At 36.5% G+C, this 27,733-nt stretch overlaps 9 protein-coding genes across 9 annotated transcripts; 4 read left to right on the top strand and 5 right to left on the bottom strand.

The window, feature by feature from the left end:
* Positions 1-1,197: 1,197 nt before the first annotated feature.
* Positions 1,198-2,628, top strand: PKNH_1406400 (uncharacterized protein; the record flags this gene model as incomplete). Its single annotated transcript, XM_002261918.1, has 1 exon — positions 1,198-2,628. One exon carries the CDS (start codon positions 1,198-1,200, stop codon positions 2,626-2,628), a length of 1,431 nt encoding a protein of 476 aa, XP_002261954.1.
* A 972-nt stretch (positions 2,629-3,600) lies between these two features.
* Positions 3,601-4,014, bottom strand: PKNH_1406300 (conserved Plasmodium protein, unknown function; the record flags this gene model as incomplete). Its single annotated transcript, XM_002261917.1, has 1 exon — positions 3,601-4,014. The coding sequence occupies one exon, from the start codon at positions 4,012-4,014 to the stop codon at positions 3,601-3,603; it is 414 nt and encodes a 137-aa protein (XP_002261953.1).
* Positions 4,015-5,111: 1,097 nt separating this feature from the next.
* Positions 5,112-8,885, bottom strand: PKNH_1406200 (conserved Plasmodium protein, unknown function; the record flags this gene model as incomplete). Its single annotated transcript, XM_002261916.1, has 1 exon — positions 5,112-8,885. One exon carries the CDS (start codon positions 8,883-8,885, stop codon positions 5,112-5,114), a length of 3,774 nt encoding a protein of 1,257 aa, XP_002261952.1.
* Positions 8,886-11,607: 2,722 nt separating this feature from the next.
* PKNH_1406100 (conserved Plasmodium protein, unknown function) lies at positions 11,608-13,449 on the top strand (the record flags this gene model as incomplete). Its single annotated transcript, XM_002261915.1, has 2 exons — positions 11,608-12,295; positions 12,635-13,449. The coding sequence occupies 2 exons, from the start codon at positions 11,608-11,610 to the stop codon at positions 13,447-13,449; spliced, it is 1,503 nt and encodes a 500-aa protein (XP_002261951.1).
* Positions 13,450-15,201: 1,752 nt separating this feature from the next.
* PKNH_1406000 (conserved Plasmodium protein, unknown function) lies at positions 15,202-16,044 on the bottom strand (the record flags this gene model as incomplete). Its single annotated transcript, XM_002261914.1, has 1 exon — positions 15,202-16,044. The coding sequence occupies one exon, from the start codon at positions 16,042-16,044 to the stop codon at positions 15,202-15,204; it is 843 nt and encodes a 280-aa protein (XP_002261950.1).
* Positions 16,045-16,798: 754 nt separating this feature from the next.
* Positions 16,799-17,389, bottom strand: PKNH_1405900 (conserved Plasmodium protein, unknown function; the record flags this gene model as incomplete). The annotated part of the gene is made up of 1 exon (XM_002261913.1): positions 16,799-17,389. The coding sequence occupies one exon, from the start codon at positions 17,387-17,389 to the stop codon at positions 16,799-16,801; it is 591 nt and encodes a 196-aa protein (XP_002261949.1).
* A 2,427-nt stretch (positions 17,390-19,816) lies between these two features.
* PKNH_1405800 (site-2 protease S2P, putative) lies at positions 19,817-20,968 on the top strand (the record flags this gene model as incomplete). Its single annotated transcript, XM_002261912.1, has 2 exons — positions 19,817-20,601; positions 20,761-20,968. 2 exons carry the CDS (start codon positions 19,817-19,819, stop codon positions 20,966-20,968), a joined length of 993 nt encoding a protein of 330 aa, XP_002261948.1.
* A 1,144-nt stretch (positions 20,969-22,112) lies between these two features.
* On the bottom strand, positions 22,113-23,588 carry PKNH_1405700 (mitogen-activated protein kinase phosphatase 1, putative; the record flags this gene model as incomplete). The annotated part of the gene is made up of 1 exon (XM_002261911.2): positions 22,113-23,588. The coding sequence occupies one exon, from the start codon at positions 23,586-23,588 to the stop codon at positions 22,113-22,115; it is 1,476 nt and encodes a 491-aa protein (XP_002261947.2).
* An 852-nt stretch (positions 23,589-24,440) lies between these two features.
* PKNH_1405600 (AAR2 protein, putative) lies at positions 24,441-26,590 on the top strand (the record flags this gene model as incomplete). The annotated part of the gene is made up of 2 exons (XM_039113631.1): positions 24,441-26,106; positions 26,325-26,590. 2 exons carry the CDS (start codon positions 24,441-24,443, stop codon positions 26,588-26,590), a joined length of 1,932 nt encoding a protein of 643 aa, XP_038970004.1.
* Between the last annotated feature and the right edge of the window lie 1,143 nt (positions 26,591-27,733).

Genomic DNA, 27,733 nt, shown 5'->3' with positions numbered 1-27,733 from the left:
ATTTTGTTTCGGAATTTTTTTTAAGCGCTTTGTTTCGGCATTTTATTTACGTATTTCTTTGACTTGGTTATTCAATTATTCCCTTTATCTATCGGGCTTTTTACACGTTTGCCCACTTCGCACATTTGCATATTCTTTGTGTTTCCAGTTTCGTCCCTAGAGGTCGTTACATTTAAAAAGTTCTGGTTCACGCGTATGCACATTCCTTTTTAAGGAAGATTGAATGGTTCCCTAAAAATGGTTGAATGAGTACAATTTACAATCAATCAATCAATCAATCTCTTCTTTTTTTTTTTTTTAACATGTGTTCCATTTTTTTTTTTTCTAATTGAAAAATATTCTGTGAAATAAATTTAGTCGTATGAATGCGGATATTACGATATTGTGCGTTTATTTATTCACTATATTTTCATTTTTCCTTTATACATTCATTAAATTGTGTTTTCTTTATATTTTTCTCTAATATAACTGAACGCAAGTAATTAAGCTTTTTCCCTCCCCACGCGGAAGAAAGCCAACATTGTTTATTCAGAATAACTTGTCACAAGTATGCGTGTAACCTTTTGCCACTTATGGCGTACTTGAGTGTATAAAGCCATGCGCTTGCCTACGTGCCTATGCCCTGAGCGTGTGCCAATGTACGTTCGCACATAGCATATGTTTGCGTGCATTTTTATGTACACCCCGTACGTCATGTGTGAGCGCCCGCCTTTTTGCGCCTTCTACTCGTTTTACACCTTTTACTCGTTTTACGTATTAACCTACCTATGTTCATGTGAACACCTGTGCAAATGCAGGTGCATATCGCTTGAAACGTGTTAACCCAATTTTTTTGACCCTACCCCCTGCACCTACACCATCACCTTTTTATTATTGTTTATGATGATAATAGCAGTCGAAAACTTTATTGTCTTTCTTTTCCATCTACACGCTCTTCTGTTGCAAGAAAAATAATACAAGATGCTTTTTGTAAAATGAGTTCTCTTGACAAGTATGCTTTCTCCAGTTTTTTTAACTTCGCATGTGTGAAAGGAAAGACTGTATAACGTAACGCTACCTATTAATTTTTTTTTTTTTTTTTTTTTTTTTTTTGTTTATTTGTTTTGGGCTACATGTGTGTGAAATTGTAGCTCTTTTATTTTATTTTATTATTTTATATTTTTTCCTACCTGTTTGTTCAAAAATTCTCTTTGGAAGATGAAATTATTGGTCATACTTTTTTGTTTAGTGATATTTTTTTTTGAGGAAAACATCGGTGTTAAAATATACACAAATGATTCAGCCATATTTGATATTAACAAGGTGCTAAAAAGCAGACTTTCAGTGCTATACAGAAAAGGAAACAAATTAAACAACTATTTTTTTTCGTATATTGAGAAAAATGGCAAGAAGAACAAGTGTTATAAATACATACAAGATGCCTTGTATGACCCGAACACCCAGATAATGAAAAGAGAAGTATTTAAATGTTTAAATACTAGTAGGGATATACTGAGCAAAACATTCCACGATGTTATTAACAAGCTATTTCTATACATTAAAAATGTCTTTATAAAAAAGTATTTCATTTTTTTCCTTCTATATTTGATAAACATTAATTGCGAAAGTTTAGTGTCGCAAATTAACGATCCCTATGTGCTGAACAATTACAATTTGTCTGAAAACGCCTCTCCCGCCCTGTACAATTTGAAGTATGAGGAAGTGGAAATACCGATTGGAGCAAAAATAAAAGGTTGGCTAATTAAGTCGAACAAAAAAAGCAACAAATTATTTTTACTGCTACATGGATATAACAGCAATAGGCAAGCATGTTTATTCTTTTTAAATATTTTAAAAAAATTAAATGTACATCATGATACGAATATATTTATACCAGATATGAAAAATTTCAACGAAAAGGGAGTAGAAGATATATACAACATTTTAATTTACTTCAAAGATAAAATGGCATTAAATGATGTAAATGTGTACACGCAATCATCGACGAACCTTCTTGTTTTGCTTTTGTCAAAACATTATAAGAACAAAATTGTTAGTAAGTCTAAACAGAAATTTATCAACAATATTATTCCCTATAGCAGTGATAAGAAAAATTCTCAGGAGGATGTTATTTATATAGACAAGTACATATTTGACTCCCCCATATTGAATCTCCACAGAACAATTAACATTCATTTTAAATTGCACGATATCCAGAAAAAAATAAATGAAGAAAAAATGAAAGCTAATGTTGATATGAATAATTTGTATGACAAGAAGACTGTGTTGAGTTATTTTATTTCCTTTTTTATGTGGCTACTGAACAACCAACTGAAGGGACACCTGTACGATTTCGACTTTAACAAACTAGTTAATGAAAATAATATCAACCCTGCGAACATATACATTTTGCACTCCCTCAATGATAACATTTCGCTCTTGAATATCCTCTCCCAAGAAGTTAAGGAAAACAGATTATTGCCCCTCAAAAATATTTACATATTTAAGAACGGGCGACACGGAAATATTTACGAGTCCTCAAAGAAGGAATATGACTTGATCGTGAAGAGGATTATAAAGGGATTCAACATTTTCGATTTTCTGTACTACATCCCCATGCGCTCCAAGATGAGTTCCCTCAGTTTTTAGCGGAGTGGTAAGTGGTAACCAGTTGTCATGAGTGCATAGGATAGACTTACATTTGGCGAAGAAGCAAAGAGATGGAAGGCACAAGAAGGCATGACCTATCCAAAAAAGTGGTATCGCATCAAGAGGGATGTACTGTGTATTACATTCTCAGAAATGTTGGAAACATTACGCAGAATATCTATGTAAGAATTATATTCAGCGTGCGCTATATTTTTGCAGATAAACAAGGAGCGGTCGATGGGAAAGGCGAGCCATTCATTAAACACGCACGCGCATGTGTGCGAATATTATATATGTGTATAACGTGCAATATATAATATGAAGTCTAATGACTTGGAAAGGCGGCCATTCGATCTATCAACCTATGTCTAGCTTCTACGAGAAACACCTTTTTTTTTTTTTTGGTGTGTATCTATCAGTAAAGTTGTGTCATGGTATATACATCCTTTACCAAGAAAATATTTTAAAAATTAACTTTATTGCTTTTATAGTTTACTGTTATTATTTATGCGTATTTGCATCACCATGCGCGTGTACATACATGCATGGGTTATGGTTCGTTCCTGCTTATTAATGAAGCACAAACGCGAATGTATATATATGTTCCGCATTATTTACACAAAGTCAAAGATCTTTTAAAAAGAACATCCTACGAACAAGTGTAAATGGTGCACATATGTATATGCATGCGTGTGGGTAAATAATTTTTTTTTTTTTTTTTTTTATAGTAATGACTTATTAACACACTGGCAGTTATTAAAATGAAACATCTTTGTTTTTATGCAGTTAGGTGGAGCAGTATATCTCTGGAGTTTGGTGAAGGGGGGGGAGGAGGGGGGGACAATGGAACGTAGTTATATCCAATTTGTCCATATGGCTGATTGCACATGGATATGCCTCACCGAAATGTGTTTTTCCCTTCCTTCCGCTTTTGAATTGTTTATACAGTGGTAAATGGACTTTCCTCACGTCTCACCTATTCTTTTGCGCGTATCTTCTTCGTGACTTTGTGGAGGGTAAATTCATAACCCTTTTTTTATAGGACTTCCTGGCTTTCCACTTAAAATAAAGTACCTTTCTGAAATTATCTTCTTCGCGTACATCCCCAGTTAGCATGAATGAAGAATTGTTAGGCAATCTGTATATGGATAGGGAGGCACTTTTATTTAGAGCTTCTTCCGCTTGCACACTAAGTATGACGTTATTTAAACGGCCAATTTGCTCTAATTTCAGTTGCTTGTTCTGTCTTGGATCTACTTTTTCCGTTATCGAGTTTGTGCTAATTGTACATTTGGCAAAGTTGCATAATTTTCTATTTTTTCCTCCAAAAGGTGTCTTAAAAAATAAAGCGTTTTTTGTTAAAATATTAAAAAATGGCATATACATGATTCAGTACCAGTTATTGCGTAAAGGGGGGTGGAGAAAAAATAATACTTTTCCTTTTTTTCTTTGTTTTTTGCTTATCATAGAGGGGATAAAGGGGAAGTTGCACATGTAACCAGCATTCTCTTTACCTCGTGTATGTTAATTCATACACAGGTTTATATTTTAGCCAATCGTGCATTCTGCGTTCTTCCGCTAGAAGAGAGCACTTCATCGTTCAATGGGGCAATCTAACTCATACAAAGAATGGCAAAAATGGGAAAAAAAAAAAAAAAAAAAGATTTGCCCATGCACAATTGAGAGGTGAACACGTATATTTCCCTTCCCTAACAATCAAAAAAAAACAACACATATCAGATCGTACAAATGTGTTTTTTTTTTTAAATAAGCAAATAAACTTTTTTAAAGTACACAAAAAAAAAAAAAAAAAAAAAAAAAAAAAAAAAAATATTTCGTCGCAGAGTTAAAATATCGTTATTGTATATTTCCACATGGAAAAAAATTTATCCGCCATTTGCAATAAAAACAACAGATAGATATCACTCCATAACTGTGTGCCAAAATTGGGGAAGGTACGAATAAACTAGGGAATGTACAAGTACAATGAGAAGATGCCTAAATAGAGGAACCCCACCCCTAAAAAAAAAAAAAAAGAAGAAAACTTAAAAACAACATTTTTGGGGTCATTTGCACTTATACAGGTAAATGTGCACTGTTCGCTTTTTGCGACGCATTCTTCAAAACTGTGAGGGCGGTTCGTTCTAGGGGGACAATCCCAAATCGTTTAGATTTGATACTGAGCCGAAAGTGTGAGCACTTGCATACACATACATATGTAGGTGTACATATTTATGCCCTCCTTTTTGTGACCATCTTGTTAAAATTGATGCTTCTCCCAACGATGTTATTTTCCTCTTGAGAATTTCGGAAAGTTCCCTTGGTCCTTATGCTTACACAGTCCTTCTGCATCTTCGTCATTCTATTCCCCGCTATGAAGTTGCAAGAAATGCTACCGCCATGCCGCCATGCCGTCATGCCGCGTTGGCATGTCTGAACAGCTGCACCTCCAACGGAAAGAATCGCCACGTGACCCGGATAAACTAATGTTTCAACCCCAGATACATAACCAACTGATAATCCAAAAATGTAACCCTTTTGTTTAAAAGCATTTTGATTTTCTGAATAAAGATTTCCTCAATTTCTGCCATTATGGAAATGAGGACTTGGAGGAAAATGATAAAAGATACGAAAATAAAAAAGAACAAATTTGTTTTTACGTGGAAATGGAAAGGATCTTTTATTTCAAGAAAGATGGTGGTGTGTATTAGCAAAGAAGCAAACAAAATTATTAACAAGTTGAAGTATTCTCTTAATTTAAAAAAAAAAAATTGATTCGGAATATTTTTTTTTTGTTCATTTAGTATGAAAAGTGTGAGATTAGTTATTTGTTCATTTTCTGTAGATTTATTCGTGTGTGTTTCCCCCGGGGCGAAGTATTTTATTTTGTCATTTTGTCCAGTTTGTTCTAATGAATTTCGATAATTTCCTTGTCCTGTTAAACTGTTATGTGGTTGTGCTTGTTTCGAATATGTTCCATAGGAAGTTGTGTTAGACGCGTTAAAAAGCGAATGAATGAGAGTTCCTTTCATGGTTTGTGAGAGAAATAAGTTTTCCCCATTCATGGGTAGAGCATTTTTCGTGGTGCTATCTTCTCCGTTGTGGCTTGCATATCGCGCGTAATCATTTTCTGCGCTTGTCACATTGTAATGGCCATTCTTCAGTTGGTCAAGTATATCATAGTCTGCAAAGCGTACAGAGTGTTTTTTTTTAATGGGCCAATTATTACACTGATTCGTAGAGTGCTCTCCGGATGATAAAGCTTTCTCTTTAAGTATCCCGCTTTGGTAACTTTCCAATTCCTTGTAAAATGAATTGCCATTTTTTTCATGCATGGAAAATTGCTTCTTAAAAAAGGAGGAGTACTGTGGAAATAGTTTGCTCATGATATGTATTAAATTAACCCTGTCTAGGGAAAAAATTACGTTTTTTATCTGATTTTTAAAAAAAAAATAAAAAGCGTTGTTTAAGAGTAGTATGTACAATTCTGCAATGAGTATATAGAAAATACAAAGTGTACCTTTTGTGTTGCTGCTACTGTCCTGATTGAGGAGGAAGTCCCTCTGTAGTAAGGCATAAAAAATTAGGAGGTTCACGGAGTAGAGGATAATATGAAAAATGAGGAATCTCTTTTGCGTCTTAAATGTTTTGCAAATAATATCGTTTATGTGATCCGTCAAGGTGGTGTACGCTCTACTCTTCTTATCTGCGTAGATTCGATTCTCCTCAATTCGAAAGAGGGGGAATAGGCGGACCCGCCAAGTGGTCCACGTGAGTGCGGAATTGGGATCATTTGGTGGGCAATTTGGGGGCTGCGTTGACTCACAATTGGGGGGGCACTTTGATTCCCCCTCTGTGCTGCTACTCCCTTTGGCACCACTGCACCGTTCGTCCGTCCTTTGCTTAACTGTGCTCTTCTGTTCACCTTCCGGTGGTAGACTTTGCGGAAGTCCAATATTACCACTATGTACTTTTTTCTTCTCTCTATTTGATTTCCCCTCCTTGCTCGTTTTTTCCAGTGTGAATTTTTTGACTGTGTTCGGTTTATTTTCAATTTTGATGGAAAAATATTCCTTCGAATTTTTTTTATCGATTTTGTGGATGACCAATTTGGGGGTGCTCACATTTTTTGTGTTTTTAGGGACATTTCTGAGTTTATGTTTTTCCTCATTTTTAACATGTCCATTATTTGTATCACCTTTACAAAGGCTGACCTGTTTTTCTGATCTATTAACGTTTACTTTCTTTAAGTCAGTACAGTTTTTTTTTCCCATTTTTTCTTCATTTTCTCTTTTTTTTTTACTACCACTTGGTGGGTTTTGATTGCCTTCTTGTTTTAATATCTTTTTTTGTATATCCTTGTGTTGCACTTTGTTGTCCGTTTCGGGGGATTTTTCAACGATGGTCTCCACTTCAGGTATATTTTTCATGTCGATCGTTTTGTTTTTATCACTGCTACAGGTGTCAGGTATAAAGGAGGGCGGACAGCTTGCAGAGAGGTGGCTTCCTCCTCTAGGTGTTTCAAACCGATTGATACCCCCCAATTTGTAGGTTCTCCCTTTCCGTGATTTTCTGTGTTCATATTCGCTGGACACTTTTTCATCTTCCATTTTGATAATACTATAATATATTTCATTTTTTAATTCCTCAATTAGTATATTTTTAATGAGTTTTTCCGTTGCTTTGGGGGCGCATGCAACTTTCTCCCTTTCTTCCTTTTTTGGCTGCAGAGTGTTGGGTAGGAGGCATGTTGGATTCTCCTCTTCTTCTCTGAAGTTTACAGTCTGTTCAGGTTTATTTACGGTCGGGGGTGCCACTAGGGATTCTCCCGTTACAGAATTCGTACTAGTTAACGTTTCGTTTTTTTTGTGTTTCCCATTTTGAGGAGGCTCAATTGGAGACGCCTCTTCATCACTAGGTTTGTAAACATTCGAATAGTTCAGAATATTTTTATTTTCCTTTTCTGTGTTGTTCTCGCAACTGTTTCCCATTTGTTTAAAATCGGACTCACCATCATTTGGTATTTTTTCGCCCTCCAAGTTATCGCTCCTATGGGGGTCCTCCATGTCTACGTAAGAAATGGGAGTATTTTTTTCACTCAACATAATCGCATTGTCATTCTTGACGGGGCCGCTTCCAATTTGGTTGATAGGATCATCTGCGGTGTTACTTTTCACCTGAGCATTATTAACCCCGTTGGAATGACACGAACTGTAACGAGAATGTGTGCAATCCCCTGGGGTGGTGATTTCATCATTTATGTTTCTCTTCAAAATGGTATCCTTCCCATATTTTCCATCACTAGGATAGAGTATATGATTCGAATTATGATGATCGTTAATTCCAGTTTCTGATTTGTCCAAATTATTGTAATTTTTTCCATTGGTTAATTGTTGCTCTTTTGAGTTATACCTATTTTGGCTTTGCACGTAATCTGTATTATATATCTGTTTTATTTCCTTATGAGAAGGTACATTTTTGCTGTTTCTAAAAATATGGCGAAGGTATCTATGTTCGTATATTTGTAGTAAATCGTCACAATTGAATTTTGCACTTCTTTCTGCATGTTGAATTTTCCTACAATTTACCTTGTTACTGATCATTGCGGGTTCCTCCCTTGGAAAGGAAGTGTTCCTTTCCTCTGTCCCGTTGTCTACATTTTTGAGTCCCTTAACAAATATGTTGTATTTCAACGTGCTATATTTTTTGGCCTTCATTTTGCAAAATTTATATTCATGTGTAATTATTTTTCCCCCCTCGGAAGTTACATCATTCTTTTTTACTTCTCCTGTGTATCTGTTAAGTTGTGCATCCGCTTTTTGTGTTTGTACCCCAGAAGGAAGTGTTACTAATCTGTGCAGGAGTGTAGATTTCTTTGTTCTTTTTTTTTTTCCTGGTGGTGACGACATAGGTGTATTGTCATGTTCACTTGCATACTTCCTATACATGTATATTTCACCTTTTTTTTCATTTATGCCTTTTTCACTTGTTTGGGTATAGGACAAATTAGACAAGTGATTGCAAAGGATGACCTCTTTTCTTTTATCCTCCTTAAGGGAGAATTTTCCACATTGATTATTCTTTAAGAAATTTACTCCATTTTTTTCTTTAACTTTTGATAAGAGTACATTAATTTTTGATTCATTTTTCAAATAAGAAATAATTTTGCTGTTTTTTTTTTTCAAGCAGGGTGGATGATTTCCTTGTTCGATGTTACCCTTTAGGGGAAACAAGTCCATTTCAGGAGGAGCATCCATTTTTCTGATTCTGTACACTGACGGTTAAAAATGTCGTATCATACGGGTGTGCCTTTTTGGCATATTCTTCGTATGGTTAGGGGCTACACGAAAGGAACACAGCACTAATCAGAGCTTGGACAGAGAGGTTAATCATATAAGGAACGAAACTTTAATAGAAGGAACTAATGTGGGGGCACACATGCCAAACAGACACATATATATGTATATATATGTATATATGCCTCAAAGGCTGCATTCGTCATACGCCGAAATTGCTAACAACCGCCCCTTTTTAATATCATTTTTTTTCTTCTCTGTTAGGTATGGCGGCCATATCGAAGCGGAAAAGAAAAAAAAAAAAAATTTCATAGTAGTGTTAAAGTTTGCCTTTAAAACGGTAAACAATGATGAGATTTTTATTATTTTATTTTATTTATTATTATATATTTTTTTCTTCTTCAGTGTAACAACTTTACAACCAGGTATCGCACGTGTCATTAGAACGAAAGGAGTGGACTCACCACTCGCGGTAACGTCTGTTATGCCATGTTGTAACGATTTTTCGCTTTGCCATTTTGGTGCAAAAAATTGGGAATTTTCGATGTGCAAGTTTTTCCATTTGGTGCGTGGGTTGGTTCGAGGGGCAAAAGATTAAGGAGAGAGCTAGCAAAGGTCGGGGAGCATCGCGAGGGGCCGATTTGCCATTTCCAAGTTGCACAGATGGACAGTTACAAGGTGGCACAATTGCAGAGTTGCAAGTGAGCGGATGAGAAGGAAGGGGCACCTTATGAGGCAATTGTTTGCTTTTCATTTCAGTTAAAATGAATGGCGAAAAAAGCGCGGCGAAATTGACAACAAAATGAATACACAATTTAGACTTATGTGCACGTGTTTCTTTATACGCGGCGCGATGTCATGCCCGAAATCAGGATAAAGTGGTACACAGCCCCCTCACCCGATACCCCTGCTCTTGTAAGAAGAGCTTACGTGGGAGCCAACTTGCTAAAGACCAGCGTGTGTAGCTTCCCCTACTGCTACAGAAACATAATAGTGTTCCTTTAAAACACCACCAAAATGTAAACTGCGCAGATATTGGAAATATTATCCAAATTTGTGCATATGAAAAATTTGACCGAGTTAGGGGAGTGGAATTTTCTGTGGGGTTTAAAAAAGTGAAATTATCAGTTTTCATTTTGGAAAAAATAATTCGCACTATTCTTTATCCTCTCATTTTTTCACAGCAGCGTTTATCTCCCCTGGCGCTTTTTGTGAACAAACGGGTTTTAAAGTGCCAAAATGGTGCCCTTTCATTTTGTGGACATTGGGCGTGATTTCAAAAAGGCAGTAGGACATTTCATATACTTCCTCTGCGGAACTGCTGTATGTGTAACGCTGGATTCTGATGAGTGTGGCACTTGGCAATATACGATAGGGTATTACGGTTCTGTGCAAAATGCCCCGTCCCCACACAATGAGAGTATGAAGCCCATGTTGCCTCTCACAAACTGGGTGAAATCCATTTTGCTTAAAAGGAATGCGAAATTATGCCTTAACAATGTGGCGACATTTTTTTTTTGCACCTAAAAGTTAAGAGTACTTTCCACATTTACACGATGTAGTATAAATCCATTTCAGCCGTTGTCATTCTTGCAATGGGTAATTGGCGTTTTAAAAATTCGGGAAAATGGAAAAAAGGCCGCACATGCTAGGTAAAACGGGAATTCAAAATATGCACATGAGGAAATGTACACGTAAATGTATCCATATCTACCCTATATGCATATGTTTACACTTATGTAAATTTTTTTTGTGGAAAAAAAATGGTACGCACCCTTCTCCCATTGGCACTAGTACCCCGTTAGCCTTATGCAGCCGTGCTTACACTCAGATAGCGTAAAAAGGAGAAGAGGAACACACGGTTAAATGGAAAAAGTAGCATATATGGAAAATGAAAACTCGTATAATTAATTGGAACATATGGACGGTGAGGTAGCTACCCCTTCAGTATTCCTTAAAAGGGGTGGACTTTAAAAAAAAAAAAAAAAAAAAAAAAAAAGCTACGTATTGTATATGTATATATATGCATACAAACATGCGTACTAATGTGTATCGCCACGCGAAAAAGGCCATTCTCTCGTCTGAGGCATTTTTACCTTTATCCATGTTTAGGAAGTAGAAATTTCTTCAGTTATGCGAGGCAAAAATTTACTTATTTCCACCCCCATTTTTTGTACACTTCCGCACATTTTGTCACTTTGCCATTTTGCCACTTTATCCCTCGTGCTCTTTACACTTTACGGTTATATGAGAAAGAAAAAAAAAATTTGTAGAGCTGACATAAGTACATTTTTTCCTGTGTGCCTATTACGCCAGATAGGAGAAACAAAAAAAAAAAAAAAAAAAAAAAAAAAGAAAGAAAGCCATTATATGCCCAAATATACATGTGCCACCCCTCCCCGTCTCCACTATGAAACTATTTGTTCGTTAAAAAGAATGATTTTCCTAGGCACTGCATACAATAGATAAATACACACATTAGGACGTGTATACGTATATGCAGTTATACATATATAACTGCGCCCATAAGTTTACCTTTAAACATGTACACGTATACTTCCCAAGGCAAAGATACTTAGTGCGTAAAAACAGTGTACGCTTTTTTCTGGCCATACAAGCTGTACATAAAGATACATACTTATTATCTCCCCCACCCCCCGATATATATACGCTATAATCCCCAATGAAATATCAGGAAAAAGATGAGCACGAAAGAAGGCATCAGAACGATGATAGGGATTATGGCTCAATGAGAAAAATCTTCCGAAACAGTTACAAAAAAATATTGTGGCCACTGAACCTTGGGATTCACGATGTTGAAGATAAAAATTTAAAAAAATGCTTGTGCCTAATTGTTACTAATATACCAGTTGACTGGACAAAGCTGGACATTACATGGTTTTTTAGAGAATATTTTTACAAGCTAGCCATTGACAGAAATATCGAATTCCCGCTAATCGAACAAGTGTATTTGATAAAAAACGAACCTTCCGCTATTTTGGCGTGTCACGACTCGGTGTCTAGGCAGACAATTGAGAACCTGTCCAACTGCACCCTCAGAAGTGTTAAGAATAAAAAGAAAATTACGCTGAACATACAGCCGTATTATAAGGAAGAGGTGGCCGAGAGGGAGAAAGGGAAAGATAAGAATAGGGAGGGAAAAAATGAGAGTGATAATGAGGGAAACAGGGAAAGCAATCCAGAAGAAAAAGAAGACAAGAATGAAGATGAAGAAGGAAATGGGGAGTACACCCAGGGAGAGAGTGAAGGTACTGAGGAAGGGAGACGCAAAAGTGAAAAGGAAATGCCGAGCGACGATGAAGGTAAAAAAATAAACAGGATGAGAAAGCGTTCCGTGACCCCGCCAAGAAGTAAGGAAAAAAAAAAAAAAAAAAAAAAAAAAGAGTGACCTTAAAAAAAGGGAAGATTCATGTGTTATTCAAAAAGTGCCCATGAAAAGAGAAATAAATCGTGGCACCGGAAAAGTGTTCAAGTTAAATGTTCAGAGGGGTGTTGTTGACACATTGCATGCATTTTCATCTGCAGCGCTGAACCTCTTTGCTCGTGTTTGTACGCTTCTATCGATGCAATCAGTGGGGGTCTTCCCAATCTCTCAAATGAATGAGTTGTTCCGTGGGACATATGTAATTCTGTCCACTGCACACACAATATTTTCTGCGTATTTTTCTCCCCTTTTTTGAACAAAACAGAAAATGGAATGGAATGGCCAAAGGATCTGGAGCTAAGGAACTGCAGCGATATAGAATTGCGGAGAAAACTGTGCGTTTTCGGAAGATATAAGCCACTGCATTGGGGGGTGAAAGAATTGACTACATTTCTCAAGTACTATTTTGATACCTTAAAAAGAGATCATGAAAAATTTGAAATTCCAGAAATAAGTTACATATGGGCAGATAAGGGAACTCACTTAGTTACTTTTGCATGCAAAAATGAAAAATCGAGATTCAACATGCTGTTAGTAAGGGCCTGCTACCTAAATGAAGATGATGCAAAAAATAATATAAAGAATGCACTAAGAGTATGGATACAGTTTGAAAAATGGACCCCATATAAGAACCCCCCAAATGGAAAATATAAAAATTATAAAATGCCAAGAAGTGATTTTAACAAATATTCCTACCAACATGATCACAACATAGATAAAGGTAGTTATACACGGAGCTACAGGAACCCTCCGTATGATGATTACCCAAAACATAGAAATGGTTCTTACAGATATAATGGAAATGGACATAGAAAAATCACTCCCCCTTCAAATTATTATCATAATAATGCTGATGATAGAGGTCGAAGAAATTATGACCATGGGAAAAATTCCTATGGGAATAGATCTCCTTCTCCTCCTCCACCATCACATTACAACAAATATAAGAAAAAATACTCCCGTTCTCCCACCCCTAGAAATTATTATAAAAAGAAATTGAAAAGATCCAGGTCGCATGATACACGCAAGGAGGAAATCAATTCCCACGGGCGTAAAAATAAGAGCAAGGCATACCATTAGGCATTCGTGTGGAGAGCGCCACGGAAGGACTATACTTGTCACTCATATATAAATATATATGTTGGATGTATTATTTATATGTATATATATAGTACCGGGGGGGGGGAAGCATTTTGTTTCCGTTGCGTGTATTTGTGTTAATGTTTGACGCGTTTGTGCCTTCTACCTATGCGCGCACAGGGGGAGTGGGCCTGTCTAGGGTTCAAAGCAAATTGTTTTTGTATTGTGTGCGGCATATACGGTAATTGTAGCCATCGCAATCGTCATACCCATTGCAGTAGCTGGATAAATTGCTTCTGTGCTCCATCTGGGATCAGGCGTTTAGGCTGACTGCCCAGGACGAGTCCATTTATATGTAATTCAAATGAGTTAGTTGGTCGGTTGGTCGGTTCGGCGGTTTTGCCTGCCGCTTCTGTTTTTGAAGCTGCAAATCATTTGTATTTTTGCTGGGAATTCATTGTCCTTTTTCATACACAAGCATGCGAGCATAAGGCGGCACAGATCAAGCAACTCCTACAGATATCCTTTCAAGTAACATCACCTTAGCGTTTATTGTTCCACAATTTCCTGAATTTATGGTATAACGCTTAAGGAAATTCGCTGGAGATATAATTCCACATTTTTCCTCTTTTTTCGCCTACTTGTTTTTTGCCCATTTTTTCTCCCATTTTTGTTTGACATTTGTTTAATGGCAAAACATAATTGGAAAGCTTATTGCAGTGCATTTACCACCTGTTTTTACCTTTTACATGCTATTCTTTACTCTTTTGCAGTTCATACGATTCATCAATTTAGGTAACCTTAACATTGACGTTAATACGTTGGAGTAACACAGATATGTAATCTAAAAAGGTGATCATTTTTATGGGGTGTATAAAATATGCACAAGGGGATAAGAACAGGGATTTTGATGCACCAAAGGAAAGAGGGATACAGGGCCACTTAGGAGATAACCCACACGTCTACCTCAAACCGATTTGTTTAAAAAAAAATTGTCATCATAACCACTGCGTTACTTGGCGCAGGATCAGGATCAGCCCCCACAGATAATACACATATCAATACCTTTTGAGAGGTCACTTGTGTGAGAAAGGTTTTCCCCTCTCCCAAAAAAAAAAAAAAAAAAAAAATATGTGTTTTGCTTCTCTGCATGGGAATATGAACGAGTAAGTTTTGTCCAACCTCTTCGCCCCATTAGAGATAAAATTTTGTTTTGAAATTAAAAAAAAATGGTTCCTCTGAATGTGCAGAAGCCCCACTGACGAGGATGAAGTAGGAAGAGGCAAAACTCAGACATCAGTTGTTAACACGCTGAGTTTATGTTTAAAGGAGTAGAACGATGGAAAGTACATTCATAAAAGTATCCATGTGTATGCATAAAAATTTCAACGCGAATTCTCAATTGGGGGGGAAAAAATATATTTCCTTCTCTGATAATTGGTAGCATACCTTATTTCTCTGCATGGGCGTTTTAATGATGCTAATTCAAGGGAGAAAAATATCACTTGTGCTTTGTCCCATTTAAGGGCACATCTTTTTCTGTATAAATGGTACGTTTTTTCAATTAGTTTTATGTTTCCCCATAGGGAAAGTTCATCGTGCTTATGAGCCCATTTATTGGCGTGCTAACCGCCCCCCTCTACAGCCTTTTTCTTCTTTTTTTTTTTTTTTTTTTTTTTTTTTGTGACGAGTTTTAAAAGGAAATAAAAAATATTTGGAAAAAATGAGAAATAAGTATTTTACATAGCTATCTCATAAGAGGAAATTTTCAAGCTGGATAAATTCTTGCGTATTTAATTGAAGTTCTAATTTTTCCTCCTCTCTATTTTCCGTCGACACATTATTATCAGCTGTTTCCATCTGATTATCATCGGTGTGAGGATCCAAAATGTTTTTTTCTGTGCTCTCCTGCTTGTCTATGACATTATTTATTATATGTAAGCAGTTCCTCCTGATGTTCTTTTTATTTATATTGATCTTTTGAAAGGCACCCATCTGAATTAATTCTTTTATGTAACTTTTAATAGTATGCAGATTGGCAATGAGTCTGCTGTCTAGCAGTGCAATGTTTAATCGTTTGGTGGTTATATTATTGTTCATTTCTTTAATTTGATTCTTTACAATTCTAATTTTTTCCTTCTTGTCTTTAAGTAGTAATTTCAAGTCATCATTATGATATCCTTTTTTTATAAAAAAGTGGTTTAAAATTGTTAATGTGGTGTTATTCTGTTCATTGTGCATTACATTTTTTTTAATTACGTCATTATATATTTCTTCCATACATTGTGTATTTTCCTTTATGAGGAATTTTTTTTTTTTCAATTCTGCGAAGGCATTAGTTATTTTCCTGTTGGCATTGTGGATGGCTTTACATAATTCAATCATGTCTTTTTTTAGCCTATTAATTTTGATATCTGTCAACACATTTTGTTTTTTCCTTTTTAGCAGAACTTCTTGTTGATTTATCAATTTTTCGTATAGACCTTTTGAATAATTTTTTAATTCCTGGATTTCTCTTTCCAGGTCCTGAATTTTTTTTTCCTTAATAATGATGTTGCTTTCGATTTGTTTAATTTGGTTTTCCAGTTTACTCATTTGGGCAAATGTCGTAGATGGAAAAGCTGTCGTGCAGATGTGTGCATGGGCATAGAAGATTTGTGAAAATTCGTTAATATAACGTGTCTGTCGAGGCTACCCCTTTTTCTGGAGAAGCTTCCCGCACCTCGTCAGTGTTCCCTTTCGTTATGATTTCCTGTCATGGAAAAGCGTTTCTTGGGGGCTTCTTAAGGGAAAGAAAACAGTCGGTTTGAAAATCTACGCTTGAGAAGTTTCTCTTGTTGTTGTAGCTTGGAAGGGAGTTGCTCAACTGGACATCATTAGCAGTAGCGTCACGCGTAGCAGACATGGAGGCTGGCGCGTTTCGAGAGTACGACGCAAGGCAAAGCGTTCCCTTCCACTGCCCGTTATTTCCGTGGGCATGTTCCAAAGTTAAAAGCAATACACCTTTTTAAAAACAAAAGAGACACAAGTTCTCCGAATGAGATGAAATGGAAGGTTGGTAATCTGTGCGCGTGTGCCTATGCACACTGGGTTAGGCACACTTCGTCAGGAAGAAACCAAAAAAAAAAAAAAAAAAAAAAAAAAAAAAAAACAGTTTTATTGTCCATCTTCACGGAAGAAAATTATAAGATTTGGGAAGAAAAAAAAAAAAAAAAAAAAAAAAAAAATTCAGAGTAACAAATGTGCAAGGTAGAAATTTTAAAAAGCAGGATAAATGTACTAACGCATGTTCATTTCTTTTTTAATAAAAGTTGAGTTTGCGCGGAGTGTGAGCACGCTAGTAGGTACTTTAATTTTTAAACAACTCTTCTTCTGGTTCTTCTAGAAACGAGTGTATAGAGCATGCGCTGCTTGGTAGGGACTTGTCTTGACTTAATGACTCGAATTCTTCTTTAATAATTTCCTCCCTATTTAAATTGCACTTCCTCGTTGTTTCGTCATCACTAGTGTTGCTTTCAGGATCATCCACAACATTTTTGTAATTATTTTTTCCATCAAGATATTCCTCTTCATTTGGTATATGTTGACTATGATAATATAACTCCTCTGAAGTGACCAAATTACATTGGCACATTTTGTCCACCTTTTCCTTTGCGTGCTCTTTCGTTTCTTCAAAGATGTTGTATTTTTTGTAAAAGGCTAAAAATGGGGCGAAGAATGCCATGGCACTTGTTAACACGGGGCTGGATGAAACGGCACCTTGCGAGGCAACAGCTGCGGGTATGGCTGTGTTGGGTACGGCGGCTGAGAGGGGGGCTGTTGAAGATGCAACTGCCGGGGTGACGGCTGGGGATAAACTGAAGGGGATGCAACCGCAACATGTTCCTGAGCTGATAGACCCAGTTAAAGCGGCTACGAAGGAAGTTAAATGGTGCGGCATTTTGAGTAAGGGGAAGGGGAATATACGCATACACGTGTGGGTGCTTGAACTACTTTCCTCTTATTAAGAGTGGTGCGGAAAAATGTCACAAGGAAATTAGGAAATGCTGAAAATGGATGTAATGTCTATGGGGGATAATTTTACGTAAACCAAAAATGTTCTTTTCTCTTCTTTTTAAATAAAAAAGTTGTGAGTAAAGTTTTATTCTCTTCATTTAGCTATTTTTTTTTTTTTTTTTTTTTTTTTTTTTTTTTTTTTTTTTTCGTTGTTGTTGTTGTGCTGCTTCGAAATGTCGTTCTTCTGTAAAGGGCAAGAAAAAAAAAGCACAATGGTCGATCCTATGCCAGTGTGTTACGAAAATTGTATTGCCGAGCTGTCATGTTACATTTTGATTTAAAAATATATTTCAATCTGGGTAAACACAAAATGCAACTTTTCACTGTTGACTTTTTTCATTTTATGGGGAAAATTAAGAAAAGCACTACCTACTACCCCCCAGGGGGAGGAAGCGACTGTGTAATTTTTTCTGTTAAATATCGCGACCGATTGGTGAGGGGGTCAACATCAACGTATGTAGAGAATATCAGTACGCAGAGGAATAAATATGCGTATATTTTTTTAATGCGAGACAGTGTGATATACCTTAGGAGGGGGAGAGAAAAGTGTTAAATTTTACATTTTTCAGGGAAAACACTTGTTACAGGGGAGTATGCTGGTGATATTGGTGTAATCACCCGTCATAATGCGCAGAAGGAGAAAAAAAAAAAATAATAAGGGAAAAAGTTCAGCCAAACGAGCTTATAATTTTTGCTTAAAGGGGAACATATAAGAGGAGTATATTTTAGCCTTTTCTGTGCATAGATGTATAGGCATATCGTATTAATGAAGACTCAACATGGAGATACATGGAAGTGTCCTTTGAGAGGAATTAAAAAAAAAAAAAAAAAAAAAAAAAAATACAAAAATAAAGAAATGCTTTAACCTGAGAAGAAACATTTTTATAAATCGAATATCATCATTTTCGTAAAATAATAATATGTCTGCAAAGGTGTTATTCTCCTAATATTGAATTCAGCTGTCCACGCGTGAAAAGAATTTTTCTATCGCCCAGGTAATTGAAGTGTTGGTAAGTTGCATATCGCGTTCAGGAACAAATGCATTCATTCTATAAGGGGGAGGAAAACAAGCGGTCAGCAAATATATATTATAAGGAAAAACCAATCCGAGGACAGTAAGAAATGAACATAACCTGGGTATTTTTTCTTCTTTGTGGTGAGCTTTGAGTTCATATTTCTATGTCGTGACATTAAAATGAGGAATTTAATCATGTCTCTTTTGGTATGCGTTCTCTCAATTTTATGCAAATACATATATATATATATATATATATGTTTCCTTTTTTCGTAAGACTGTTGCGCGGTTGGTGTAACGATACAATTTGAACACAAATGGAGGTATTCCCCTTTGCTGAACCTGCCATTTCGCTAAACGGTAATGTTTCCCTATTTAACGGTTCTGTTTCCCATTTTTTCAAAACAATTCATTAAAATTTTTTTTTGGGGGGGGAGGAACCTTTTTAATAGGACGCGTTTTAACGTATTTTTTCTTTTTTTTTTTTTTTTTTTTCTAAGTATAAATAAAATTCCCTATCTTCTAAGGCTGCATATATTTATAAGCGCTATTTTCTACATGTGTGTGTGGATAAGCCCCCTTGTTTGGGTTCACGCTTTGAAATGTGCGTTGAGCAGGAGCTTTATTTTGCGCGCCCCTTTTTTGTGATGACAGTAATGAATAGCGGAAAAAAAAAAAAAAAGAATTTTAGCACCATACGGAAGTATAAGTTCGGGTAAGAATCCGCATGAAGAGCAAAATTATAGTGGCAGAAATGTATTTTTGTGAAGCGTGTATAAGTGAAACTAAGTGGGGGCCAATTTGTTAAGGGGAAACAGAAAAGAGCTTCGAGAAAAATTGCTCTGCGTTACATGGGATTTTTTGTGCGGCCATTCCCTTCCACGTGTGCGCAGAGAAGGTGAGAAGCGCTAAAGATTTGTGAACTTTTATCCAGGGAGGAACACAGCCCCCCAAAGCACAAAGTGTATTCCTATAACAAAAGTTACAGCCATGGAAATATGAGAACCACTGTTTTGTTTCGAAAGTGTACTTGCTCTAAATCGGTGGGTATAGGACCCTTCCCCCAATCGGGGAAACGCGTATTCAGGTGCGGATAACTGTGCTTGATTTTGGTAGTTGGTTAAGAGAGAAGCAACTTAGGGGGAGAGAGGAATCAGCGGAAATGTCGTGTGGGGAGGAAAAGGAAGTGACTGCACGGGCAACGTCAACGAAGATAAACGAATCGATCTGCAACCTGCAACCTGGGAACATGAACCACGTAAGGGGGAAAAAAGGTAACCCCTGAAGTGCACAAAAATGGATCCAAAAAACAACATGTTTTTTTGCAGCAACACACGAATGGAAAACAGAAGATTAGGTAGCAATTACCTTTACATGTGGAGAGAAAAAAGTTACGATTATGAAAAACACCCAGATGTCCTGTCGTTTATTCTGTCCATGGTTCCTTTGTTAATAGTAATTGTGGTTCACCTTTTGATAAATACAAATGGTTACTACATTGGGAATTTATTCCTAATGATAACTTATTTATTTTCTTTTTTTTTCTTTATTTTGTATTATTATAATTCTTACGCAGTTTTTGTTCTATTTGTGTTTTTCTCTTTTTTTATATCATTGTGTTTACACGAATTTGCACACGCGCTTGTTGCATATAAGTACGGCGACATTACCATGGTTTATAAGGGCTACCTCTATCTGGACATTGTAAATTATTTAGACATTTTTCACACGCTCGTAATACCATTAGTAACACTGCTTACAACGGGATTTGGGTTACCAGGAAATTTATATTGGCTGCAACTACACTTTATCAGAAGCAGATTTCAGATGTCCTTTATTTATTTATCGGGCCCCATATCAGACATTTTGTGTATCCTGGTAATTGTTTTTTTTTACAATTTTTACTCATATTTTAAGAATAGCAAAAATTTAAGTGCACAGCCTCACTCCATTTTATTAATATCTCTTGCGACGGCTGCTTCTGTCCTCGTGGATTCTTTTCTTTTAAACATTTGTCCAATTTTTGGCTTTGACGGATGGGGAATCCTGGAACCCTACCTTCCTTACTGTCTAAATACCCTGTAAGGAGTGAGCAAACCACCTCCTTGATGCGTGTCATTGCGCATATCATTGCGTACATGAGGGTATACACACGACATGTACCTTTTTTACCCATCTTGCTAATGTGGAGTTGCCATTTGTGGAACATTAAGCTGATCTCTCCCCTTTTCCCTTCGCAGAATCAATGAAGAAATTGTGAACACCTATTTGTCTTACATATGCCCCCTCCTGGTTTTTATATATTTTAACTTTATCGAAACCAAGTACCTTTTCTTCACAAGAATTGTTAACTTTATATTGGGGCGGATTCTTGGAATTGAGATTTCGCACGTGACAATTGGAGTTAACGCCTTTCCTACGTTATTTGCCTACCTCAGAAATGTGTAGCGTTTCCGGGGGTATTGGGGTGAATGTGCCCATTTGCCATTTTTTCCAAGTTTTTCCTACTCCATTTTTTCCAGTTTTTTCCCACTCCATTTTTTCCAATTTTTTCCTACTCCATTTTTGTCAAATTTTTTTCCCCCCCCAGCGCAAGTGCATATGGGGGTTTGTCCCATTTCTTCCATTAAGAGGTATGTGTGAAATGGGCATAAAACGGCTCCCCAAATTGTCACATGCCTCCATGCTTTAACCCTTTTTATGTATCGAAAGAAAAATGGAAAAATACACCTACGTTAAGGAAGCCTTTATAATGATTGTCTCCATGGATGACTTGTTTACAGTTGTATGTTGGAACTCATGGATATGAAAAAGTATGAATTAAAAGGGATATTACATGAGTGGGTGTTTATCAAGTGATGGAATAAAAATGCGTCGGAATTTTTTGCTAAAAAGAAAAACCAAATTTCTCACGTGTAAAATTCACACTAAAATGAGGAACATCCATAAGTGTGGGCATAAATGCGACATGCATTTTATAAGATTACATTTGTAAATTTTTTTTTTTTTTTTTTTTTTTTTTGCACTCAGTAATATTTGATGTGGTGGGAAAGGTGAGAAACAAAAAAAAAGAAAAAAAAAAAATCACAAGGTGATTTTCCACTTCACCAGAAGTGATTGTATATAATTAAAAAGGATCTTAATATATTTGTAAAATGCAATGGCAATTTACCAAAGGAACATACTTGTACCTTCCTTTCGTCCATAATTTTGGCAGCTATTAATAGTACATTATAAAATTCATACAAATTGACTTCATTATCTTCATCACGAACATATTAATATGGTTGTTGTGCATTTGAAAAAGAAAGGACTGGAGAATGTTTTCATAAGAAATGTGTGTCTCTTCCTTAGTCAATTGCGTACATGAGGTGCATATTTCGAAATAGACATAATCTATTTGTTGGCAGAGTGTATTGATTAGCGTTGTTGATCGCAATGTAGTTGTTTTCAAAATTTTTCCCCTTTGATAAATTCGATGAATTCAGTACTTTGTATTATTCTCTATAGGGTACTACATTTAGCTAATTATATCTTCTGTTGGGCTTGTTGAGTTTTGCAACTTTCATTCGAAGTAGGATTGGTCTGCTTACTAGTGGTTGCTTTTTTTTTTCTCCATTTTTCTTTTCTTCTCGTGGGAATAGAATACGTCCATGTTGTAGTCATATCTCTTCAAGCTATCGTAAAACTTGTATAGAAAATTCATGGTCTGAGCAGTTATGTTGAAATTATTGTTTATCCTAAGGACAGAGGCAATGATTAAATTGGGGTCATACCTTCTTGTGTACATAAGATAGCACATGGCGATTACTAAACTTATGCTGTTGATCTTTTCCCTCCTGCGATTTTTCATACCGTGATTACACATGATTAGTATATTTCCGTTTTGCATGTTTTGTTTGTTGGAAATATTGAGCATTGCCTTTTTCTGTGAATGTCTTCTATCTGCAGTAGCGCTTGATTTCTCCATATGGTGTGTTCCCTTTACTATATCCTTTTGTTTATCTGCATTTCCACTTAGAATATTGGATTCCACTGTGCATATATTTTCGTTCAGATCAACATTTTGCAGAATGCTCTGTATAATGTCGTACATCATTCGAATGTCCAAAATGTTTTCATACTTCACACATTGACCTTTGCATGCATTTGAATTTCTTACAGTTCTGTCTGTTACATTATATCTGGAGTATTCTATTCCTTCTACAATTTTCATTTCATATCCAGAGTCTGTAAAATCGTACACATATTTTATGTTCAAATGGTTACTTAAGGACGGATTGATCATATGTATGGGAGTTCCGATAAAAAGGTTGCTGCAGAATTTTATGGGGTAGCTAATATACGCTTCGCAATTTTGGATGGATGATAAATTTGTGTTAAGTCTATTTTTATTTATACATAAAAAGAAGTATTCCTTTTCAAAATTTTCGTAGCCTCCCCTTAGTAAATAAAAGTTGGCTTTCACATTGGCGAAATGGCTATACACCAGGCGTCCATAACGGGAATTCTTTTGAACCTCTTCATTCGCATGATAAAATACTACCTTTGCGTCTTTCTTCAACTCGATTTCCTTCTTCATTCGGTCCATTAGGTATTCGTTTCTTATATGTACAGCATTTTTTATTTGGTACATTTGGAATTCCTCTTCTGTCTGAAGGTCAACGAGGAACAGGCACTTGTCGTTTCCTTCGTCTAGCAGAAGCTGGAAGTAGTTGTACAGATGGGTCGGGTTGATCGCTTTGATGGCCATCTTGGGGCTCATATTTTCGATGCCCTCCTTTGGGCTACTTCGGGGCTCCTTGGCTGAGCAGTTCTGAGGGGGGGCCTTCGTCAGTTCCCTCTTCGATTCGCTCTTCATCTGGTTTTTCAACTCGTTTTTCTGCTGACTCTTCAGCCCATTCATCAACCGACCCTTGAAGCCACGCATCAACCACTTCAGCAAACCGCCCTCCTCCCGCTTGGGCTCCCTCCGTGCATCTGCATCAACATCATTGGTCTTTTTCCCCTCGAGTCTTTCCCTTCGGACTTCCTCTTTCAGTGCTTCAAAATCTATACATTCATACATGGTGGCTGCGGCTAACGCTGTCCCGGGAGGTTGAGTTTTGGTCTTTACGGAAGGCTCTATGGCTGTACTACCCTTGTACCTTGAAGCCAATGAAAGTGTACTAACTGGGCGTTTGCTTTTCGCACGATGGCGAAGGGGGGAAAATTGAGAATGCACCCAAGGAGGGTGGGGAAAATAGGAAAGCACAAAATTTTAGCGTGCAAAATGGGAGCTCGCAAAAAAAAAAAAAAAAAAACGGTTCTAAGCAGAAGCGGGTAAAAATAGAATAGGGGCAATTTGTGCAGAGTGCTTGCCTGCTTGTGCTTCCCTATGTTCGTTGTATAAAAAGTTGCGTTTTTTTTTTTTTTTTTTTATGCAGAGTTTTGAAGGTTCATACAAAGGGGGCGCTTACTTCAAAACAGAAAAAAAGAGGAATGAATTTTTTTTCTTTTTTTTTTTTTTTTTTTTTCTCTCTACAATATAACGTGTTTTGTGTTGAAGAACGGGGCTAAGTGTATGCTTCTTGGTAGTATACAGTGTGAAGATTTGTAAGCAGGGAAGTTTCTAAGCTGATAAACTGCGAAAGTGAAAAAATGCGAGAGTGAGAAAATGCGAAATTGAGAAAATGCAAAAGTGAGAAAATGCGAAAGTGGAAAAAAGAGAAAATGAGAATATGGGAAATTGCTAAAGGAGCAATGTGCAGAGTGGGGTAAAATTTGAAAAAGGGAAAAACTTAAGTTTTGCAATATACTTTGGTATGCTTTTAAAAAATAAGATTGAAATTATTTTTGGTAAAATTTATAAAAATAAAAAACACATTTATAAATTTTTACGGCTTAACAAAAGTAACGTGCAAATCGAGGTGACGCAAATATGAACCTGCTTGGTGGGAAGGATGACGAGGAAAATGCCGTTTTCGCGGACAATGATGGGTGTTCGCTTGTTTTGATTATGGGAGATAATAAGGATAGGAAGGACACCCGAAAAAAGGAGTACCCCAGTGAAAAGGAGTACTCGTCGAAAAATGCGTACAGCGGTAAAAAGGAGTACACCTCGAAAAATGCGTACACCGGTAAAAAGGAGTACACAGAAGAAAATGTGTACCCCGGTGAAAACGCGTACACCGGGTGCAAAGCCAACCAAGGGGAGGCCAATAAAAACGACGAAAACGTGGTAGAGTGTGGAAAATCCAGAAAAAACGAAGAGAGAGTGATCACAGGAATGATAAAAATCCTTGAGGAAATGAAAGAGAGCGATGATACATCTGATGCTGTAAATCCTGGGATCAACCCAGATGGTCATCAGCAAAGTGCCGAGTACGCCACGCAAGTGCAAAATGGAGATGAAGTTAAGCGGAATACGTACCCACGTAAAGACGACACCAAATTGCATGTAGGGTTGGATTACTCCACTTTCTACCTTGACACCCCGTATAAAATTATTAAGTGCATGAATAAAGGCAGCCATTTTCTTTTCTGGGGTAGTGACACACTGTGTGGCCAAAGTGATCAAGTCACAAAAGAATTTAAAATGAACGAAATGAAAAAAAATAACAGCGAAGAGTTAAGAAACAGTAGGTTCATTTTTTTTGACAGGAAAAAGAAACTACTCGTGCTAAAGTACAACATCAGGAGTAATAGTTTTAATTACATAAGTGAAAGTGACCCTATTTATATGTACTTTCATCAATTACATGAAAAGAAATTTTTAGATGATAATATTATTAAAGAAAAGAAAAATTCAATTTTAATTTACCCGTACACATATGTGAAAATATGGGAAAGCTTAACTTGCTACATTAACGAGGAGGTAATAAATAAAATTGAGCCAGTCAATAAAACCTTTTGTTCCTCCTTTTTGGAAGCTAAGGAGGAGGAAGAAGAAAAAAAAAAAAAAAAAAAAAAAGTGGGTGCAGATTTGCTTAGGGAGGAAGAGATGAATCTATGCAATCAGCCCTACATGTTTTATTCCGTCATTCCGAGGTACCCCTCAAGTAAGACTTACCCAAACGAGGGGAGAGTCAGTGGCGGTAGTCGGCGTAAGAAGGAAGACAATTTAGGGGTGAATAGTACAGAGATTGAAGGAGCAGGCGGTATCAATATGGAGGATCACAGCGTAGGAGGTGTCAATGTAGAGGGTGGACATTTGACATGTTCGGATGTATCTGTCGGTGTTCATGAGGTTGTGTCCGACGAGCCTCTCAATTTCCATCTGGACAGTGCGAATGAGAGCTACTTCGAACGTATCGATGTAGACTCCAAACATAAGAAGTATGTGCCATCCGACTTAACCATCATACATCTGGAGAAGTATTGGATTTTGAAGGAGATAATTCAGCAAGAGTATACATACGTGTATTATGAGAATGAAAAGAAGGAAGGTTTTCACAAGTTTGAAAATAAGCTTTTCTACATTTTGGGCGAATTCCAGTTTGCCTATATTCTCTTCCATTTAGGTTTTAACTATCAATCCTTCGTTCAGTGGCGGAAGCTTTTTGAGCTCCTTTCCAATTCCCAGCACTTGGTGACAAATTTTCCAGGTGAGGGGGGTTAGCAACATGGTGTGTGTGGGGGGGGTTATACAGTTTTCGCCCAAGGGGGGAGGTTAAGGGTGACAAGTTGGTTATTCGGTTGGTTGGGTGATTGGAAAAACTTCGTGTGGGGAGATATTTTTCCGTTCTTTTTTAGTTCCCTCAATTGTGTACATCTTCACCTTATTTGCATGTTTTTCCCTTTTGTTCACTTCTTTCCCTTTTAGACTTCTTCGAAGAAGCCTTAAGAGTCATTTCTATCCACCTAAGCTACCTGAGTGATGATTTTTTTGACAACACTGAAAACAGTTTTATTCTTTTTGGAGTTTACAACATATACGAAATAGTTAGTGGCGTGGGGGAGGTGCATGAGGGAATAACGAATGTGATGAATTCCATAGATTCTATAATTTACGCAAAGCTGGGGTTACATTTGCCCGACTTGTCCTTTGTGTATGAAGAATACCAGCCTACATACGTAGATGACGATTAGCAGTAAGAGGGGTAGACGTTGACAGGACAAAGAAATTCGCGTGAAGGGAAAATGAGAGGCTTACATAACTCATCAGTTGTGATACATACAAATTGTATTGCACAACCCCATTCGAATTTTTCCTGCATGTGATATTTTTACTTACAGAAATTGTATATAAAAATTCACCGCGCAAAAAAATTTGGTTTATTTTTATTTATTTATTTTTTTTTTTTTTTGTATTGTTTCGTATTATATTCGGGCTGGAAAATCCACAATTCTTATCTTTCCCACTCCGTTTGTTTTCCTTTAATTTCCTTTGGCTTTGTTTGGTTCCATTGCATTTCTTTTCTACTTGTGCTACGATTTTTCAGTTCCCTTGGGGATACATTTTCGCCTAATAGCATTTTACACCGAACAGTTCTTAGGCGTGCGCCGAATTTGTTGTATGTCCAAACTTAAAAAACTTTGGTTAAATCGTAAGATAAATTTTAATTTTTTTCTCCTGAGCAGCGACTTTTCAAGGGTTTTTTTTTTTTCTTATCATATATTTATATTGCAATGTGGTATGCTATTTATAGCATGTCATGTGTGTGCTGATATTCACAAGTAGTAAAAACTACACAGATGATACTGTAGAAATACAATATCAAACCGTCGAAATTGCTACTATGATAAATGAACAAGCTGGAGAAGGCCCATACAGGAAAAAAAAAAAGAAAAAAGTCGAAAAAAGAAAAAAAGCGAATTACTTATAAGTAAGAACAAGATATAATTGTTAACTTACCCCCGCAAAAGATTTTTTCATCTTTTTTATTTTTTCTCCACCCCTTTTGTGTATCACCCCCATGGATTATACTTCAGTGTATCTTTTTTTCTTTTTTTTTTTTCATTTTCCCCTAGATTTCTGTTCTCACCTAAAAAACAAACATGGTTGTGAATATTTCCAGGTAGGAAATGGGAAATGGCATAATATACATAATATATGCCCACAATTTATAGGCACATTATTTTCTTTTTCGGTCGCTTCAAAGTACCTCACACTCCGCTGCACTGTGTTTTTTTTAAAGGAACACCTAATACAGCCCCCACATCGCACGAAAAAAAAAAAAAAAAAAAAAAAACAAATACCAAAAAATAAAAAAGTGTGAAAAAAAAAATGGT

Source organism: Plasmodium knowlesi (assembly GCF_000006355.2).
Source record: "Plasmodium knowlesi strain H genome assembly, chromosome: 14".
Taxonomy (NCBI): Eukaryota; Apicomplexa; class Aconoidasida; order Haemosporida; family Plasmodiidae; genus Plasmodium; species Plasmodium knowlesi.
This window is presented reverse-complemented; position numbering and strand designations above follow the sequence as displayed.